This window comes from Bombina bombina, chromosome 1 (assembly GCF_027579735.1).
Source record: "Bombina bombina isolate aBomBom1 chromosome 1, aBomBom1.pri, whole genome shotgun sequence".
Taxonomy (NCBI): domain Eukaryota; kingdom Metazoa; phylum Chordata; class Amphibia; order Anura; family Bombinatoridae; genus Bombina; species Bombina bombina.
The window spans coordinates 1,047,496,531-1,047,519,352 of record NC_069499.1 but is presented as its reverse complement, the minus strand read 5'-3'; the positions used below and the strand labels follow the sequence as shown (position 1 = coordinate 1,047,519,352).

General features: G+C 38.2%; 1 protein-coding gene across 1 annotated transcript in view; it reads left to right on the top strand.

The window, feature by feature from the left end:
- The window catches only part of SLC12A5 (solute carrier family 12 member 5), a 417,734-nt gene that overhangs the window by 146,364 nt on the left and 248,548 nt on the right, over window positions 1-22,822 (top strand). Inside the window, exon 4 of the mRNA XM_053721935.1 lies at window positions 18,277-18,423. Coding sequence (XP_053577910.1) covers window positions 18,277-18,423 — 147 coding nt within the window. The remainder of the gene's footprint in view (window positions 1-18,276; window positions 18,424-22,822) is intronic.

Below are 22,822 nucleotides of genomic sequence, written 5' to 3'. Positions count from 1 at the left end.
ACACACACACACACTGACAGGCACACACACACACATAAAGTATATACACACACACTGACAAACACAAACACATACACACACCCACACACACATCGGCAGTCACACATACACATATATACACACACATACACACACACACTGAAAAACACACACACACGCCCACACACACTGACAAACACACACATACATATACACACTGACAAACACACACTGTCAGGTACACACACATGCATACACACTGACAAACACACACATACCTACACACACACTGACAAACACACACATACATACATACATACACACTGACAAACACACACATACCTACACCCACACTGACAAACACACATATACCTACACACACACATACATACATACACACTGAAAAACACACACATAAATACATACACACATGCACATTGACAAACACACACATGCACACTGACAAACACACACTGACAGGCACACACACATATACGCACACACAGGGGCGTATTATGGCCTAGGCCAACAAGGCCGTTGACTAGGACAGCAGATTTGGGAGGGGCAGCACATCTGCCCTATCCTCTCTCTAAAAGTCAGCACACAGTACAGTGATCAATAAAGTGCAGGCTTTTACAGAGAAGACAAGGCACGTGCGCTGATTAAGGTCACTCTTTACAGGCAGTGCTCCTTTAAACCGTTGCTTCATTTAGAGCTGCCGGCATTTTTGCAGTGGAAGCGTTCTTGGTGAGAAACTTGCCCTGGGATATGCTTACAAGGTGAGGCTGGAGAAGACCTTGTGCCGATATGCTGCCTCCCCTTGTCAGCTGTGGTGGATCTGCAAGCGCAGTGCTTATTGCAGGTCTTAGTAACTAACAGACTAGATGCGTCTGTGCCCTGCTTAGATCAGCTTGTGATGTCTAATCGTAAACTCTCAGCGCTAATGTATGTTAGCTGCTAATAGCTAGCTTTCTCTGCATTCATGAACCCATGGAGTAAATAGTAAACGGACACTTAAAACGTTTCATTACTTTAATTATGGTAATTACTGTATGTTGTTGCATGTGAAGGGCAGTGGTAGTTTTCAAAGTGTATTCTTCTTTCTCTCCCTTCCTCTCTCCCTGCTTTCCCTTTCTCCCTCCCTTCCTCAACTCACTCCCTCCCTCAACTCCCTTATTTCTTTCCCACCCTTCCTTCCTCCCTCCCTCTCTTCTTTCTCTTAACTCCCTCCCTTGCTCCCTTCTATCACTTTCTTTCCCTCCCTTCTTTCCCTCCCCCATTTTCTCCTCTCCCTACCCACTTTTCTCTTCTCTCTCCCTTCCTTCTTTACTTTCCCTCCCTTTTCTCCCCTCCCCTTTTTTTCTCTCCCTTCTCTCAGGGAGAAAATGGTATGAGATGCATGCAATTCAACCCACCTGTATGCAAGTGTTTTGCTAGCCATTTTCTTTTGAATTGTTATGAAAAAACAAACAAAAAAAAAACAACATTTTACACACTGACCCAAAAAAAATATTAAGGGGAAAAGGGCCTAAAACCTTTTTTTTTGGGGGGGGGGGGCAGCAGAATTTTGATTACCTAGGGCAGCACAAAACCTAAATACGCCCCTGCGCACACACACACATACACACAACTTTTTCCTCTTTTAGTTGCCAGTAACACAGAGATAAGTTTCCAATGATTGAGGTTACTGTATGTATCCTTATTCCATAAATTGTGAAACAAATTGAAACTGGTTGGTCAGAACGTGGGTTTTTTTTATTTTTAAAAAAATAATCAGTTCTGTAAAATATTTTTGTATTGATTATATCATTTTTATATGTATAATAAAATGTATGTGCCCCTGTACTATAATCTCTGTTAGTGCTTCTTCATTTATTTCTGATTTGATATTTAATATATATTTTTTTTCTATGTCTGTCTAAGTTATATATCTATTTCTAGTTATACATTTTCTATTATGCTGTTTGTCTTATGTTTTAATATGTGATCACAGACTACTTAATATACAATATCTTAATCTGTCATTTACATATTTTAATTTCTATTTCTATTTGATAATCCATTTTCAGGGGCTTAGCACTTCAGAGTGCATAAAATGTAATCTCTTTTTATGGATTTCTTTTTTCTCTTTTTGTGGCATTTAACACCATTGGCTTAAGGAGAAAAGTCCCAGACTTCATAATCAAGCAAACCTTAAGCTTAGGGGCAACAATATTCTGTATATGTCAGTTTAGATAGGGCTGACCCACATAAGGTGATACAGAAGCAATTCATTGGCAGTTGTCTTCTGGAACCGCCAGCACCTTCTTTCGACAACATTTACAAACGTATCAAATGCCAGAAAAATAATTCTCTGTTGGTGCCGATATGCATTAATGTCTTCGAAAACAGATGCAAAAAGCTAAAAACCAAGATAAAGGGACAGTTTAGTCAAAATTATACTTTCATGATTCAGATAGGGCATGTAATTTTAAACAACTTTCCAGTGTACTTTGATCATCAAATTTGCTTTGTTCTCTTGAAATTCTTAGTTGAAAGCTAACCATAGGTAGGCTCATATGTTAATTTCTAAGCCCTTGAAGGCCCCCTATTATCTGAATGCATTTTTACAGTTTTCACAGCTAGAGAGCGTTAGTTCATGTGTGCCATAAAGATAACGTTGTTCTCATGCCCAAGGAGTTACTTATGAGAGGGCACTGATTGGCTAAATTGCAAGTCTGTGAAAAGAACTGAAATAAGGGGGCAGTCTGAAGAGGCTTAGATACAAGATAATCACAGAGGTAAAAAGTATATCAATATAATCGTGTTGGTTATGTAAAACTGGGGAATGGGTAATATAAAGGGATTATCTACCTTTTTAAACAATAACAATACCCTTTAAGTAGGCAAATCACTTCTTTCATTTAGCAAGGGCTTTACACACACACACACATATATATCCTATACTATAAAAGGCCAAGTGTGTTTGTCCGAAGCTGTCATGCACAGTAGAGACAGTACGAGGACACCTGGCCTTACAATCCCTAAGTCTCTGCAGTGCGAGCAGAAGTGGGCGTGACCGAGCGTGGCCGGGGGCGTGGGCGAGCATGAATGGGGCGTGACCTAGCATTAAGGCCCGTGAAGGGGCGTGACCGAGTGTGAAGGGGGCGGGGCCAGGCGGCCCGTGAAAGTCCATGCAGACTGAGAGCTCAAAGAGAGGGGGTAGGGAAAAGATAAGAAAGCTGAGAGAGAGATCAAAAGGGGAGAGAGAGATCAAGAGGGGAGATAAAGAGAGGAGATAAAGAGAGCACAAGAGAAGGAGAGAGACAGCAAAAGAGAGGGAGATGGAGAGCAAAAGAAAGGGGAGATAGAGATCAGAAGGGGGAGGGGGGAAGAGAGAGAGAGGGGAGGGAGAGAGAGAGGGGAGAGATAGATCAAGAGGGGAGAGAGAGATCAAGAGGGGAGATAAAGAGAGCACAAAAGAGGGAGAGAGCAAAAGACAGCAAAAGAGAGGGGGAGGGAGAGCAAAAGAAAGGGGAGAGAGAGATCAAAAGAGAGGAGGGGAAGAGAGAGAGAGAGGGGGGAGAGAGAGAGGTGGAGGAGAGAGAGAGGGGAGAGAGAGAGCGCAAAAGAGAGGGGTGAGAGAGAGAGCACAAAAGAGAGGGGTGAGAGAGAGAGTGCAAAAGAGAGGGGTGAGAGAAAGAGCACAAAAGAGAGGAGGAGAGAGAGCACAAAAGAGAGGGGGAGAGAGAGAGCGCAAAAGAGAGGGGGAGAGAGAGAGCGCAAAAGAGGGGGGAGAGAGAGAGCGCAAAAGAGGGGGGAGAGAGAGCGCAAAAGAGAGGGGGGAGAGAGAGCTCAAAAGAGAGGGGGGGAGCTCAAAAGAGAGGGGAGAGAGAGAGGGGGAGAGAGCGCAAAAGAGAGGGGGGAGAGAGAGCGCCAAAGAGAGGGGAGAGATAGATCAAGAGGGGAGATAAAGAGAGCACAAGAGAGGGAGAGAGACAGCAAAAGAGAGGGGGAGGGAGAGCAAAAGAAAGGGGAGAGAGAGATCAAAAGAGAGACAGGGGAGAGAGAGGGGGGGAGGAGAGAGTGAGGGGAGAGAGAGAGAGCGCAAAATAGAGGGGGGGGAGAGAGTGCAAAAGAGAGGGGTGAGAGAGCACAAAAGAGAGGGGTGAGAGAGAGAGCACAAAAGAGAGGAGTGAGAGAGAGAGCAAAAGAGAGGGGTGAGAGAGAGAGCACAAAAGAGAGGGGTGAGAGAGAGCGCTAAAGAGAGGGGTGAGAGAGAGCGCAAAAGAGAGGGGTGAGAGAGAGCGCAAAAGAGAGGGGTGAGAAAGAGAGCACAAAAGAGAGGGGGAGAGAGCGCAAAAGAGGGGGAGAGAGCGCAAAAGAGGGGGGAGAGAGCGCAAAAGAGGGGGGAGAGAGAGCGCAAAAGAGAGGGGGAGAGAGAGAGCTCAAAAGAGAGGGGGAGAGAGAGAGCTCAAAAGAGAGGGGAGAGAGAGAGCTCAAAAGAGAGGGGGAAAGAAAGCGCAAAAGAGAGGGGGGGAGAGAGCAAAAGAGAGGGGGAGAGAGAGAGCGCAAAAGAGGGGGGAGAGAGAGCGCAAAAGAGAGAGGGGAGAGAGCACAATAGAGAGGGGGAGAGAAAGCGCAAAAGAGAGGGGGGAGAGAGAGAGCAAAAGAGAGGGGGAGGGAGAGAGCGCAAGGGGTGGGACCGCTGTACCCTGCAAAAAATGGCCCGTGTGAACGGGCTTTAGGACTAGTATTTATATATTTCCATTTAACAGCTGAAGAAAGGCAGACAAACAGAGCAAATTTAGCTAGACTATGCCATTAAGTTTATGAAAACAATTTACAAATTATAGCTCTTTGTAGGTTTTTGATGCTAGCGTTGTGAAATAACCGTCTTAAAGGGACAGTCTATATCAGAATTGTTATTGTTTAAAAATATAGATAATCCCTTTATTACCCATTCCCTACTTTTGCATAACCAACACAGTTATATTAATACACATTTTATCTCTGTGATTATCTTGTATCTAAGCCTCTGCAAACTGCCCCCTTATTTCAGTTCTTTCGACAGACATCCATTATAGCCAATCAGAGCTGGCTCCCTGGAACTCCACGTGCGTGAGCACAGTGTTAACTATATGACACACATGAACTAACACCCTCTAGTGGTAAAAAACGGACAAAATTCCCTGAGAGAAGAGGCGGCATTCAAGGGCTTAGAAATTAGCATATGAACCTCCTAGGTTTAGCTTTCAACTAAGAATACCAAGAGAACAAAGCAAAATTGTAAAATTGTTTAAAATTACATTCTCTATCTGAATTATGAAAGTTTATTTTGGACTAGACTGTCCCTTTAAGTGCTAGAAGTGCTTTTGAACGGGTAAATTAAATTACTGCATATTTTAGAACTTTGAAGTTAGGTGAAAACACAGGATGAAATTGACATGGTTTCTGACATCAAAGAGGTTCAGAAATGACATTAAAGGGACTTGCCACCCACATTTTTTTCTTTTATGATTTAGAAAGGGAATGCAATTTTAAACATCTTTCTAATTTACTTATATTATCTAATTTGTTTTATTCTCTTGATATTCTTTGATGAAAAGCATATCTAGATATGCTCACTAGCTGCTGATTGGTTGCTGCACATAGAAGCATCGTGTGATTGGCTCACCATGTGCATTGCTTTTTCTTCAACTAAGCATATTTAAAAAATGAAGCAAAATAAATAATGTAAGTAAATTGTAATGTTGTTTAAATTTCTATTCTCTATCTGAATCATGAAAGATAAATTTTGGGTTTAGTGACCCTTTAAATACTTTACGATTGTAATATAAAATTCTAGATTACAAGTGTGGCGCAAACGATATCTTTTAGCATATATATATATATATATGAGCAGAAAAGATGGATGTAGGTGTGGCGCTGTAAGAACACCCTAAAAATATATATTCTGTTGTGACTAAAGTGTTAGATTTGCTGCCTATGAATATCTATCTAGAGAAAACTGTGCCCCCAAGGACAGTAAACCTGATAGAATAAAATGTTTAATGAATAGGGAAAAGGGGAATAGGGAATATTCAAATTGGCGCAACACTCAAAAAATAAGATCTTGAATATGGGTGTCTAATTACAAGTAACTTTAAAAAAACCCAGTTTGCTGAAATAAAACAACCGGTTAATATATGTGTCTTAGTCTCCAAATTAAAAAAAAAACTGTGGATGAGTAGAAGAAAAAGAAAAAAGGGAATAACAGTGATTATTTAGTAACACTATTATAAGCTATTCTATAGTTGGATAACATATGGTATCTAAAAATGAATGTATACAGTATACACAATTTACTGTGTTGGAATATAGTAAACAATATAAACGTTCTGAAAAGAGGGTATATCGGTCTATCACTTACCGAGCTGCATGAAGTTTACATTGGAGCATCACACTGAACACACTGCAGTGGAGGCAAACAGATTACCTGGACAGCCGCAGTAACTATCATGTAAGCGGATTGAACAACGGAGGAGATTGTTTGCTGGTGCAGATTGAGCCAAATTCGAGAGAGAACACCTAAGAGATCTCTGGATCATAAGAGGACACCGCTCCACTACACCACAGATACCAGGAGGGAGAACTACCTATACACTGCGCGGCACTTACCTCATCAGATTGAGGTAACGGAGTGTAAGTATACTCCCAACGGGCTCGTTGTGGAACGTGGATACATTGTTTCATTTGCCTAAACATTTGTATTACTTGCATCTACCTACAGCTATTGAAGTTTTCTACCAACATTGGACTTATAATTTGCACTTTATTGGGTTATTATTTGTGATCTAAACTCAATATTGAAATTGCTTTATCATTATCATTACTTTTATCACCACATATTGTACGCTTAGGCTGTTGTTATTACAATATTTAAAATACCAAGCGAAGTCACATCTGCCAACATTTAGGTTATTCCTGAAACAGATGGCTGCATTTTGATATATATCTTTGTGTACCAAATCTGTCACATACTATTCAGTGGGAATTATACCAGTTACGTGGCCAGAACGTTTATATTGTTTACTATATTCCAACACAGTAAATTGTGTATACTGTATACATTCATTTTTAGATACCATATGTTATCCAACTATAGAATAGCTTATAATAGTGTTACTAAATAATCACTGTTATTCCCTTTTTTCTTTTTCTTCTACTCATCCACAGTTTTTTTTTTAATTTGGAGACTAAGACACATATATTAACCGGTTGTTTTATTTCAGCAAACTGGGTTTTTTTAAAGTTACTTGTAATTAGACACCCACATTTAAGATCTTATTTTTTGAGTGTTGCGCCAATTTGAATATTCCCTATTCCCCTTTTCCCTATTCATTAAACACATATATATATATATATATATATATATATATATATATATATATATATATATATATATATATATATAAAAGTGCATTAGAGCCCTTTGCCATTAAGTAGATAAAAAGATTTAAAAACATATATATGCAATATTCATATTTAAAAAAAGTTTTTAACTATGTATTTATTGTGAATATTTCACATTTGCTAAAGCAAATATGCTATGTTGTTAGCGCGATGGGTGTTAGGTGTTTTTTTAACAATTTTTTTCTCTCCATTGACTTCTATGAGGAATGCGAAAATGCGATCGTGTTTGCACGATCTCGGGTGTTAGTTTCTTGTCCTACTTATTTTCCTTCATTGATTTCTATAGGGGAATACATGCACGTGTACCTGAAAATTTAAGTTAAGATTTTTGCGCTATTTTTTGGAACTTGTAATAGGAACGCAACCTGACTAGCGCAAAAAGCTAAACTTGAGCAGAGTTTTCGCGATCACGAAGAAAAAAATTCAGTGCCACTTGTAATCTAGTCCTAAATGTCCTAGTTTTCTAGTACACTATAAATTGTGGAGTCACTATATACTAAACTTTAATACACCATTTTACTTGTTTGTGTGTAATAAAATCAATGTCTTTATCCAGACTCATAACTTATAAATGAAAATATTAGGAGCATATAGTTTTATTTATTATTTAGTGCTTTGTTTATTTGATCTGTTGCATTATTCAGTTATAATGGGGAGGAAAAAACATAATCAAAATTAAACACAAGAGAACCTACACAAGTTAACCTATACATTTAAAACCTTAAATTGCAAAAAGTACATAACCTAAAATTTGCAAAATGAACATTCCTCTATTTGTGCTATTGCCAAAACTTTTAACAGACAATACCAGTATGTGAGCAGGAGGACTCTGTACAGAAAGTGTTAACTCAGAGCACATTGCCATTCATTAGATACCTTATTCTTTGCTGCTGTTAAAAAGGTGGCAGAAGTGGACTTTCTGTCTTCCAGGAAGCTTGGAAGCTCACTCCCCACCACTATACAATGCATGCTGGGAATTAGAGTTCAGATCTGCATTGTCACAATACTGAGAGGGAAAAAGTGAGCTACACATTCCAGTATGCTACTTAACTTACAGAATACTGTGCTTCTTCCTGTAAAACAGAGATACTTTCAGGGGAATTTAAAGAAAGAAAAAAACAGACATTCAAATGTCTTTTTCCACTGCAGTTTTTACTCCATGTGCAAAGGAAAATCAAGGGGGGTGGACCCCATTAGCAGAAATGATAAAATAATGAGCAGCAAACAATATTGATTTTGCTAATAATATGACAGTGGTAAAGAAGTAAGAAGCCATGATTGGCAGGTGATGGGTGGAGGTTGGCCTATGAAAATCAACTGCAGTAAACAAGGTGTTAATACATTAAAACATTGACACCAACCTTATTTGTTAATTTATTTGCAAGACTGCAGAAAATATTTAATCCTAGCCTTAGCATATCCTCAACTTTAGTTAGACTGTATATTTGCATACCCCCCAACTGTCCCGATTTTTGCGGGACAGTCCCGATTTTAGGGGTCTGTCCCTCTGTCCCGAGTTGCTAGCCATCTGTCCCGATTTGCCCCAGGCATTTAAAAAAAATTTTTTTTTATTTTTTTTTAAATTCTATTGGGCCCATACTCAGAAGCAGCTGGCTTTGCTCTCGCAGGGTTAGATACCTGTTATATTCCCTGTGGAAAAGGAATGGTGTGTGGGTTAAGCAGGAGTAAGAAGGCTGTATACACTCTGACCACGGGTAATGGTGACCTCTCTAACCTAACTCTGGTAATGATGATATCTAACCCCTGGTGATAATACTAGCATGCCTTCAGTTTTATACAATGAGCAGTGGCAGCCGCAGACTTCCAGCTAATGTGCTTGCCAACCCCAGGACCCCATACAATGAATTACAGATACCCATAAATGATGTAGTGTGTGTGTCTATCTGTATCCATAACTTTGTGTGTGTATCTGTATGTATAAGTTTATGCTATGTAGTGTGTGTCTGCATGTATAAATCTAAGCTATGTAGTGTGTGTATGTGTATCTGCATGTATAAGTGTGTATATGCATGTATAAGTGTATGCTATGTAGTGTGTGTGTATCTGCATGTATAAGTATATACTATGTAGTGTCTGTGTATCTGCATGTATACAGGGAGTGCAGAATTATTAGGCAAGTTGTATTTTTGAGGATTCATTTTATTATTGAACAACAACCATGTTCTCAATGAACCCAAAAAACGCATTAATATCAAAGCTGAATAGTTTTGGAAGTAGTTTTTAGTTTGTTTTTAGTTATAGCTATTTTAGGGGGATATCTGTGTGTGCAGGTGACTATTACTGTGCATAATTATTAGGCAACTTAACATAAAACAAATATATACCCATTTCAATTATTTATTTTTACCAGTGAAACCAATATAACATCTCAACATTCACAAATATACATTTCTGACATTCAAAAACAAAACAAAAACAAATCAGTGACCAATATAGCCACCTTTCTTTGCAAGGACACTCAAAAGCCTGCCATCCATGGATTCTGTCAGTGTTTTGATCTGTTCACCATCAACATTGCGTGCAGCAGCAACCACAGCCTCCCAGACACTGTTCACACAGGTGTACTGTTTTCCCTCCTTGTAAATCTCACATTTGATGATGGACCACAGGTTCTCAATGGGGTTCAGATCAGGTGAACAAGGAGGCCATGTCATTAGATTTTCTTCTTTTATACCCTGTCTTGCCAGCCACGCTGTGGAGTACTTGGACGCGTGTGATGGAGCATTGTCCTGCATGAAAATCATGTTTTTCTTGAAGGATGCAGACTTCTTCCTGTACCACTGCTTGAAGGTGTCTTCAAGAAACTGGCAGTAGGACTGGGAGTTGAGCTTGACTCCATCCTCAACCCGAAAAGGCCCCACAAGCTCATCTATGATGATACCAGCCCAAACCAGTACTCCACCTCCACCTTGCTGGCGTCTGAGTCGGACTGGAGCTCTCTGCCCTTGACCAATCCAGCCACGGCCCATCCATCTGGCCCATCAAGACTCACTCTCATTTCATCAGTCCATAAAACCTTAGAAAAATCAGTCTTGAGATATTTCTTGGCCCAGTCTTGACGTTTCAGCTTGTGTGTCTTGTTCAGTGGTGGTCGTCTTTCAGCCTTTCTTACCTTGGCCATGTCTCTGAGTATTGCACACCTTGTGCTTTTGGGCACTCCAGTGATGTTGCAGCTCTGAAATATGGCCAAACTGGTGGCAAGTGGCATCTTGGCAGCTGCACGCTTGACTTTTCTCAGTTCATGGGCAGTTATTTTGCGCCTTGGTTTTTCCACACGCTTCTTGCAACCCTGTTGACTATTTTGAATGAAACGCTTGATTGTTCGATGATCACGCTTCAGAAGCTTTGCAATTTTAAGAGTGCTGCATCCCTCTGCAAGATATCTCACTATTTTTTACTTTTCTTAGCCTGTCAAGTCCTTCTTTTGACCCATTTTGCCAAAGGAAAGGAAGTTGCCTAATAATTATGCACACCTGATATAGGGTGTTGATGTCATTAGAACACACCCCTTCTCATTACAGAGATGCACATCACCTAATATGCTTAATTGGTAGTAGGCTTTCGAGCCTATACAGCTTGGAGTAAGACAACATGCCTAAAGAGGATGATGTGGTCAAAATAATCATTTGCCTAATAATTCTGCACTCCCTGTAAGTGTATGCTGCATGTATAAGTGTATGCTATGTAGTGTGTGTGTATCTGCATGTGTAAGTGTATGCTATGTAGTGTGTATGTATCTGCATGTATAAGTGTATGCTATGTAGTGTGTGTGTATCTGTATGTATAAGTTTATGCTATGTAGTGTGTGTCTGCATGTATAAATGTAAGCTATGTAGTGTGTGTATGTGTATCTGCATGTATAAGTGTGTATCTGCATGTATAAGTGTATGCTATGTAGTGTGTGTGTGTCTGCATGTATAAGTGTATGCTATGTAGTGTCTGTGTATCTGCATGTATAAGTGTATGCTGCATGTATAAGTGTATGCTATGTAGTGTGTGTGTATCTGCATGTGTAAGTGTATGCTATGTAGTGTGTATGTATCTGCATGTATAAGTGTATGCTGCATGTATAAGTGTATGCTATGTAGTGTGTGTGTATCTGCATGTGTAAGTGTATGCTATGTAGTGTGTGTGTGTGTATCTGCATGTATAAGTGTATGCTATTTAGTGTGTGTGTGTATCTGCATGTGTAAGTGTATGCTATGTAGCGTGCTACTGTGCATTTTTGCTGACTTTAAAGGCCAAAATCTAGAATATTAATGGGGAATGCAGAGAGTAGTTTTAAAGAATTTATTAATAAATGTGCAATTAAGATAAAAATATTTAGCAATGTCTTTGCAAAGGCTAATTAAATACAGCGCTCACATAGCCATACCAGTGGTTTGAGCTTGTGTTTGATTTGCTGCCTAAGTGTATTAAAATATATGACTTTATTTAGAATTTTATTTTTATTACTTTGGTCTTATGATTTTTTAAGCCCCGCCCACCACATTTCAATTTTTTTGCGGGGGGGGTGTCCCTCTTTTTAATTTTGAAATGTTGGGAGGTATGTATTTGGTGTGTGTTGCATTTATTCTCTTATTCCTAGCTCCCATATAATAACAACACTTGTTTACAGCTCTCACATAACACTGTGGGCCAGATTACAATTGGAGCTTGTGAGTTAACGCCGCTATAAGTAAGGTTTTTGTGAGTGTTGGGTAGCGCTTGTATAACAGGTCGAAAGTAAAAAGTTTGGCAAAAACACAAACTTTGAATATTGTAATAGCTTTATTGTATTCTCCCGTATAAGTCAATGGAGCAAAAAAGTGGGAAAAAAAGACCCTAATCGCACGTAAACTGATCACATATTCTCAAGTGCGCTAATCCGACATGAAAATATAAATATTTCACATTCCATTATTCTTCACATAGCAAAATATGTTCTATTTATTCATAAATGCATATTTCTACATATATCTGATGGTATTTTGGTACAATATGCAGAATATTGGAATGTGAAATATTTTCAGTAAAACACAGTATAACATTTTATTAAATATGAATATTGCATAAATATGATTTTTTATATTTTCATCTACTTGACTGCAAAAGGCTCCAATGCACACACACATACACACACACACATATATATATATATATATATATATATATATATATATATATATATATATACAAACAATTTCCAGCTCAGCCCTCCAAGTGTCAACCGCCTGGGTGCAGAAATAAGCAATATAAATAATCCAGTCAAATGCACTCTCAGGTCTTTTCAATGGGTTCTTTAATGGAACGTTTTCGGGGTTCACAACCCCTTCATCAGCATAAACCAATAACCAAATATCACACAATTTATAGTGTATCAAAACAGTGTCTCACCAAACAAATTTGCTTTCAAAAGTGCGCCAAAATACCAAGTGTGGAACGCATCTTGCGTTCCACCGTGATCATGTCAACCGGAAGTGATGTCACTTCCGGTTTCGCGACATGATAGAAACATATGTACATTGCTTTGTATTGCAATTAATAACAAGTTACAATGTACTCAGAATTACCTGATAGAAAATTTAAAGATGATGTCAACAAACAAAATGTAATTACCTGTGATCTGCGCATTAAATATTATAGTGTGAATCAATCGTCATAGTAACCGTAACTATGGTTACGAGACATCACTAAGTGAGTGTATTTATATGATAGAGAATTCTCTAGTGCAACAAACATATATAGTGACATTAATTGCTAAACATTCTGTGTCATGTCCATTCACGGCTATGCATAGTGATTTATATACATAAATACGTTGAAAAAAGGGGAACTAAATATAAAAGTGAAAGAATAGACTTAAAGAGTGGCTGTTCTTGCTTATACTTGTTATCAAAACATGTAGCAATGTGCACTGCCAACTGCATAGTACATGTACTTTATACAGGCAGTGTGTCAATAAATCGTTTTGCAACATTATTCTGTTGTGTATTACCCTAAATGTAAAAATACATAAACGATGTACTGTGGCTAGTTTAGGCATGGCTTGTTATGTTAGCATTCAAACTTAGCAACTAAAAAAGTACATCTGTATCTCTGTATATTAGTAATATGACTAAGATATATGGCCCACTACAAAAAATTCACTTAATGATACAGTGAATTCACAAAGGCATTCAAACTAGCATACTAGGATAAAGAGCGGCGTATTGAGTCATGACAATCATCATTGTACCTCTATTTCTATGTATATATTAATGTGGCCTGTAACTTTTTTATACATTATATGGTGTATGTGAATATTTCTAGACAATGTCTAGGATATAATTTCTTATGACACCATAATGAATTAGGTATCAATGTCCAACATGTAGATGACCAAGTGTGGACACATAAGGACAGTCCATCTTATAGCTTCTTAGTATTCTGTAGATAGATTGATCTTATTCCCGATTTAAGGTATAAGGTGCAGAAATGGGTAATTACACCTCAGAGACCAGGCTTCCACAACCCAGATGGGGGATATGTTCCTCCACCCTGGTGTGTCGTAAGCGACCAGTTCACATCGCTCAGAAGAGCCATGGGGCTGGGAGCTAAACGTAGCCACAATGACCCTGGGTTATACCCCAAGCATGTAGCACTACCTTATACCCTTAGGTAAGATTTTTGAAATCTGGAGTAGTGTTTAATCCGCCTGGATGGATAGTCCCCAATTTAAAGATCCATTGGGCTTCCCGTTTGAGTAGTATCTTGCTCCTATCCCCTCCCCGATCAAGTGGGGGTATATGGTCGATGAGGATATAGCAGATTGAAGATACGGCATGGCCTTGCTTGACACAATGGCGTGCAACTGGTTGGTCAGAATCCCCCTGTTTAAGTGCCGATCTGATTGCGTGCCTATGGTTTGCCATTCGTTCCCGTAACGTGCCTGTGGCTTTGCCCACGTAAAAACAAGAACATGGGCAAAAGAGGAGGTACACCACGTGTGTGGTAGTGCACGTGATAGAGTGCTTGATCACGTATCTTCGATTAGTGTGTGGGTGATGAAAGGTTTTAGCACTGACCAAACCATTGCACGTTGTGCAGCCTAAACATCTATATGATCCTTTGATGTTTATTTTAGCCCCTGTGGTGTAGCTAGCTTTTTGATCAGTACGCATCAAGAGGTCTTTAAGGTTAATACCCCTCTTGAAGCCCACCATTGGTTGTACCTGTCTGGTAAATGTTAACTTCGGGTCTGATGTCATAATAGGCCAATGTTGATGTAAAATTCGTCCTGTATTTTTGGTAGTTGGAGTAAATGTAGTGGTCATAATAAGTTTGTTACTCGTGTCCCTCTTTGGTGTGGGCTTGATAAGTTCTTCTTGAGTGAGTGAGGATGCTGTATTCATGTTTTCTTGGATAATGGAAGGTTTATATCCCCGCTCACGGAATCTTTCTCCCACTCCTGCCAATTGGGAGACCACAGTTTGTGTCTCTGAATTGTTTCTCATGGTTCTCACAAATTGAGATCTGACTATGCCCTTCAAAAGGGCAGGAGGGTGACAGCTGTCAGCGCTCAAAATGGAGTTCCGATCGGTTTATGATAAAGGGTCGTGCCCAATTGATGTGTTTTTTTAAACACAGTCAAGTCTAGAAAATTAACGGACTGTTTGTCAACCGTCATTTTGAATTTAACATTGCTTGTGGCCGTGTTATATGTTTCAAACCAAATTTGTAGTTCCTCCATGGTCCCCCGCCATACCATGAAAATGTCGTCAATATATCTGTAATAACATACTACTGCCAAATTGGTAGTGTTCCATAAATACAGATTTTCGAATTGAGACATGTACAGGTTGGCGTACGCGGGGGCCATGGAGGAACCCATGGCTGTGCCAGCTGTTTGTAAATAGAAATTACTCTCAAATCTGAAGTAATTCTTATACAAACAGAATTCTATCAAGGAAAGAAAGAATTTGATTGGTGGGCCCTCATAAAGAGGGTTATTGGTGATATGTTCCTCAACTGATTTCAGACCCTCAGTGTGGGGAATGATAGTATACAGACTGTTGACGTCCAAACAGACCAATAGGTCATCAGGTTGGACGTCAACAGTCCGTATCTTACGTATGAAGTCACCTGTATCCATGATATATGATCTTACCTCCCTAACAACAGGTTGTAGTAAGATATCCACCAGTTGTGCCACCGGCTGTGTCAAGGAGTCCCTTGCTGACACAATCGGACGGCCTGGTGGATTATCTAGAGTTTTGTGTATCTTTGGGATTGAGTATAGGATGGGTATTTTAGGATAAGTAGTGATACAGAAATAACGAATATGTTCGGATAGCCAACCTTGTTCAAAACCCATCTGGATCAATGTATCCAATTGTATTTTAAATCTAGTAGTGGGATCATTAGGTAATACGGAATAAGTTTGTGTATCTGTCAACTGAGTCAAAATGTCAGTACGGTAATCCTCATAGTTGAGTATCACTATGGCACCGCCCTTATCGGCGGGCCTAATGACTATACTTGAGTCTTCCTGCAGGGTCTTTATCGCCTGTCTTTCTTCCCTGGACATATTATGTGTCCAAAGGGACTGTTGTCTAGCTGTCTCAAGGTCTTGGGTGACCAGTCTCATAAAAGTTTTGGTACTCGGACTGCTATTTGTTGGTTCAAAAGAGCTGGGGGTTTTACATTGAAGTTCTACCTGTGTCTTGGTTGAACTAGATGTGGAGTTTTGAAAAAACTCTCTTATCTTATCACTTATCAGTACATTGTAACTTGTTATTAATTGCAATACAAAGCAATGTACATATGTTTCTATCATGTCGCGAAACCGGAAGTGACATCTCTTCCGGTTGACATGATCACGGTGGAACGCAAGATGCATTCCACACTTGGTATTTTGGCGCACTTTTGGAAGCAAATTTGTTTGGTGAGACACTGTTTTGATACACTATAAATTGTGTGATATTTGGTTATTGGTTTATGCTGATGAAGGGGTTGTGAACCCCGAAAACGTTCCATTAAAGAACCCATTGAAAAGACCTGAGAGTGCATTTGACTGGATTATTTATATATATATATATATATATATATATATATATATATATATATATATCTGTAAATAATACATATGTACACATATCTAAACATATATAAATATATACATAAATACATATACATATTTAGACATATATATGTATGTATCTCTATATTAAAGCCATTTGCCTGACTTTTTTTTCTAACACATGAGGCCTTGGGGTAGATTTATTTATAGTCGAGCGGACATGATTTGCTGTAGCGAATCATGTCCACTCTACCTCGCTAAATACCATACGCTGTCGGCATTTAACATTGCACAAGCATTTCTAGTGAAATGCTCGTGCAATGCCGCCCCCTGCTCACTTGCGGCCAATAGGCTGCTAGCAGGGAGGGATGATTTCAGTCCGCCACCTAAAAAGCGACGGAGAAGTTAAGGAGTAGCGGTCTTACAACCGCTGCTTCTTAACTTCCGTTTCAGCCGAACTTGAACGATGGGCGTAGAATGCAGCATCCACTGCATAATAAATCTACCCCCTCATGTCTTTGAGCCCTTATAACTTTTTTGTGCAATTTTTTAAAAATAATTTACTAGATAGAGTTATTATGCTTGTAACTGTACTTTTAAATGTATTTTTGATGTTATATGTGATACTTTTTTGTTTTGCAAAACAGTTAACCAAACCTCTGAAGAAACGGTAATCATTCTAGCGTAAATCGCAATTGCGCTTATGTGTTTACTTTAAATTTTTAATACGAGTGCCTTACCTGATACTCCACCTGCAATACAGCTCTTTTTGCTTGAGTGCAACTGTGCCACTCATAATCTGCTTCTGTCTGTATTATTATACAATAGAGTGTTACCATAAATGAACAGGTTCTCCCTCTTCTTATTCACCTGTATTTTTATTTGAAGTTTGAAGTTTCTAAAAAAACAATACTCATGTCTCTTGGATGTTTATCTTGTTTCAGGCTCTCTAGTAAGAATAACGTATGTTTATCTTGTTTCAGTCTTTCTAGTAAGAATAACGTATGTTTATCTTGTTTCAGTCTTTCTAGTAAGAATAATGTATGTTTATCTTGTTTCAGGCTCTCTAGTAAGAATATTGCTTGTTTATCTTGATTCATGCTCTCTAGTAAAAATAACTTACTTTTATCTTGTTTCAGTCTCTCTAGTAAGAATATTGTATGTTTATCTTGATTCATGCTCTCTAGTAAGAATAACATATGTTTATCTTGTTTCAGTCTTTCTAGTAAGAATAACGTATGTTTATCTTGTTTCAGGCTCTCTAGTAAGAATAATGTATGTTTATCTTGTTTCAGGCTCTCTAGTAAGAATATTGTATGTTTATCTTGTTTCAGGCTCTCTTGTAAGAATATTGTATGTGTATCTTGTTTCAGGCTCTCTAGTAAGAATAACATATGCTTATCTTGTTTCAGGCTCTCTAGTAAGAATAACGTATGTTTATCTTGTTTCAGGCTCTCTTGTAAGAATAACGTATGTGTATCTTGTTTCAGGCTCTCTAGTAAGAATAACATATGTTTATCTTGTTTCATGCTCTCTAGTAAGAATAACATATGCTTATCTTGTTTCAGGCTCTCTAGTAAGAATATTGTATGTTTATCTTGTTTCAGGCTCTCTTGTAAGAATAACGTATGTGTATCTTGTTTCAGGCTCTCTAGTAAGAATAACATATGTTTATCTTGTTTCATGCTCTCTAGTAAGAATAACATATGCTTATCTTGTTTCAGGCTCTCTAGTAAGAATAACGTATGTTTATCTTGTTTTAGGCTGTCTAGTAAGAATAACATATGTTTATCTTGTTTCAGGCTCCTCGGATGGGCACCTTTATGGGTGTGTACCTCCCTTGTCTGCAGAACATTTTTGGAGTAATCCTCTTTCTGCGACTCACTTGGGTTGTTGGAGTTGGTGGTGTCCTGGAGTCTTTCCTGATGGTACTGATGTGTTGCTCCTGTGTGAGTACAGTCTTGGGAAATCACTGGGCCACAGCAAGATGGGAATCAAAATATAAATAACCCCAGGATCGTTTTAGATTAAGGGCAGTGATACTTTAGAAGGAAATATCTGTTTTGGTGTAATACCATGCAAAAGAAAAATACTAGGAAGTCTAGGGTAATTTGGGAACAACATTAAGAAAATAGAGATATATCTATAAAACCATGAGGCAAAATAAATATCCAAAGTGCAGTACTAAGACAATAGAACCATCCATATGTATTACTAAGACAACATAATCACACACAGTGCAGTACTAAGACAACAGAACCATACACAGTGCAGTACTAAGAAATCAGAATCATATATAGTGCAGTACTAAGACAATGTAACCATACATAGTGCATAGTTAAGACAATAGAACCATACATAGTGCAGTACTAAGACAACAGAACCATACATAGTGCAGTACTAAGGCAACAGAATCAAACATAGTGCAGTACTAAGTGCAGTACTAAGACAACAGAACCATACATAGTGCAGTACTAAGACAATAAAACTATACATAGTGCAGTACTAAGACAACAGAACCATACATAGTACAGTACTAAGACAACAGAACCATACATAGTCCAGTACTAAGACAACAGAACCATACATAGGGCAGTACTAAGACAATAGAACCACACATAGTGCAGTACTTAGATAATATAACCATACATAATACTGTACTAAGATAACATAACCATACATAGTGCAGTACTAAGACAACAGAACCATACATAGTGCAGTACTAAGACAAAAGAACCATACATAGTGCAGTGCTAAGACAATAGAACCATACATAGTGCAGTACTAAGACAATATAACCATACATAGTGCAGTACTAAGATAACATAACCATACATAGTGCAGTACTAAGACAATAGAACCATACATAGTGCAGTGCTAAGACAATATTGGAACCATACATAGTGCAATACTAAGACAATAGCACCATACATAGTGCAGTACTAAAACAATGTAACCATACATAGTACAGTACTAAGGCAACACAACCATACATAGTACAGTACTAAAGCAACACAACCTTACATAGTACACTATTGGGGTCACTAAATATAAGTTCAATATATTCAACACTAGCTTATCACAAAGATGACAGAACTTAGTCCTTGGCACTACAGGCTCAGTTGAATTATTCCATTGATGAAATGTCCTGTCTTATGTAGATATAGGAATAAATCCAAAGTGCAGCAGTACTAAATTAATAAAAAAAAATAGTGGAAAAAAGTAAAACAAATAAAATACGTTTTGGAATAAAATTCTTTATTACATTAGTGCTGTTGCACTTTGGATTTTTGAGATATATTTTGACTTAAGTGTGAAGCCTTGCAGCTTGCACTTTTAGGGGTCTATTTAACAAGGGCCGAATGGCCCCTGTTCCCCTTGTTTCCGTGCGAGCCTTCAGGCTCGCTGGAATCTCATACGCCACCTCTGAGGCGTTGTATAGCAATCCGCCCGATCATGTATGATTGGGCTGATTGACACCCCCTGCTAGCGGCTGATTGGCCACGAATCTGCAGGGGGCAGCATTACACCAGCAGTTCATAAGAACTGCTGGTGCAATGATAAATGCCGACAGCATTTATCGATGTGCGGCGGACACGGTACGCATTGTGTCCGTCCGCACAATGATAAATGGACCCCTTACACTAGTGCTGAATCATTTGGAATTAGGCAGATGAAGGAACAGGCTTACAATTCAATTATTAAAGGTTCAATTGAATTAGAATTGTATGAGTTTATGTGAACTGAAGAAATGTAATATTCTTTCTGTTTCATACACTTGAATCCATATTGATTGTCCATGCTTCTTGTTCCTCCTCTTCTACTACTTACTATATCACTTACATCATCTTTTTATTACTATGTTTTTCCCAGCCCCCTCCTCATTTCCTATCCTCCTTTGCCAATCTATTCTTTCACAAACATCTGTTTTCTAATTATTTCCTGCTGTTTCCCCATCATCTTGATTTTTCTAAATGTTCCTCTTCACTTCATTGTTCTAAATGTGATATTTTCCACTTTGTAAACTAAACAAATGGATTTTTCTTAATGTTACATAAAGGTAAAACAGTCTCATGATGCGCTGCACAATATTGGTCCCATCATGCATTGCATCATAATACATCTCAGTGTCAACCTATAATTGATGTATCATAAACATACAACATGCTCCTTTATACTATCCCCTCACAATGTACTTTTGTTTGATATTATTGCATTTAACATAACATCAATGTATTTTGGTTGTTATCCCATCCTCTGGTTGTGTTTGAGATCATATAACCTGATTGTATTTGATATTACATCACATGTGTCTAGCATTGCATATTTTGCTTGTGTCTGATATTGCATCCTGACTTTATATTATATAATTATATGACTGCATATGACAACATTTGCTGACTCTGTGATTTATTGCATTAGATATACTGTAGTGTATATAATTAATTAGTTGCAAACAAAATAAAAGCCAAATGACCTCCAGTCATTTATTTTACTACCCTTATTCTAGGTGCTAGTTGTATTGCAAGTACTTTGTGGATCCTACTATTCCCTCAGAGGTCCATGGACAGGAGCATAATAGATAATAGATTTAAATTGTGTTGTCCGGAGCAATTACTATTTTGATTATTTTGATTATTATATTAAATTAACCCAGGAATTGTCTAGATGTCTTAGCACAACCTATGAGTGACTCCCAACCTTATCTATTAACTCATACTACCATACATGCCTTCAGACTTTAAAGACCCCAAGGGCAATGAGACCTCAAATTACATATAAAATAGTAAAATAGTAAGGGCTGCATCATTTTGGGTTCCAGAGAAATATATTATATATTAACCTCTAATCTGCCACTACCGATATCGCCGCCACCTAAATAAAGGTATTAACCCCTAATCTGCCGCTCCCGATATCGCCTATGTGACGAGATTGCAGGGCTACCAAAAAAAATATGCTTAAAGGACAATAGGAATGTCTTAAATCTGTCTAGTGTAGAGCTAACAGAAATAGAAATACTATATTGTCAAAAGGTCTGGGCTTTGTTCCATCTCAGCATTTCAATTTATTTAATACCATCCTAGATGTGAGCAAGTTTGTTCGCAAATTGGTTTTGAGAAAACATTTCATTGATGCTGACATGAAACAGAACGCAGAAAACTTAGAAGAAGAAATATCTGATCACACAAAATCACTCCCTTTTTCAGAAATGTGTTCCATCATAAAGTTACAAGATTTGCTCAGTGAAAATAATAGTCTGGATGAGGGATTAGTTACTGAATCAGATATAGATTTTGGTGAATGTAAGAAAAGTAACTTTTATCCCGTGCACTCTAGGTCTAATGCAGTAGAGGTTTTTCAAAAAGTCGTAGAGGATAAATTAAGAAAACTTAGTACTAATCTTAAAAATAACAGAAAGGACAATCTAACAAAGAAGAAGAGGGGCTCTAAATAAACTTAATCAAGACAGAAGGATTGTAATAAGACCTTCAGACAAAGGGGAAACATGGTTATTCTAGACAGGGAGGCATATGTAAGAGAAACTCAACGTCAGTTGAATGACAGAGATGTGTATATTAAACTTAAAGAGAATCCCACAATTCAATTTAAGAATATACTAAATGACATCATCAAATTTGTGAGATATAATAATGTGATAAGTCAATCAATGGAAGAAAGTATAATTCCTGATCATCCAGTAATACCAATATATCATTATTTCCCTAAAATTCACTAAGACCCAACAAAATCCTCTGGGCCACCCAATAATTGCAAGAATAGATTCCATAAATGAGCCATTATCAGACCTAATAGATCACTTCCTACAGTAATTTGTAAAAACATTACCCACCTTCATTCAGGATACCATATCCCTATTGTCAAAATTAAATAACATTAAATGGAAACCTACTTTTAGATTTTTAGCGATTGATGTTACAGCACTTTATACATCAATTTTACATGAGAAAGGTATGGTAGCTATAGAATTGCTTTTGGAGAGATTCAGCAACTATTGATTATCTTCTTACACACAATTTTTTTATGCTCAATGGGGATTTCTTTCTTCAGAGACGTGGAACTGCTATGGGGGCAAAATTTGCCCCCTGTTACTTTAATCTCTTAATGGGATGGTGGGAGTAGTCCCACGTCTATGGAGATGGAAACCCCTATCGAGACAATATAGTTCTATATGCACAATATATAGACGACTTGATTTGTGTTATGGACTGTGACGAAGAAACCACTGGGGAGTTCTGCAATTATCTAAATAGGAATAACTGTGGTATAACGTTTACAGGAGAAAGTAATCCGAACCAAATTCATTTCCTTGATATTGTACTTTCTAGT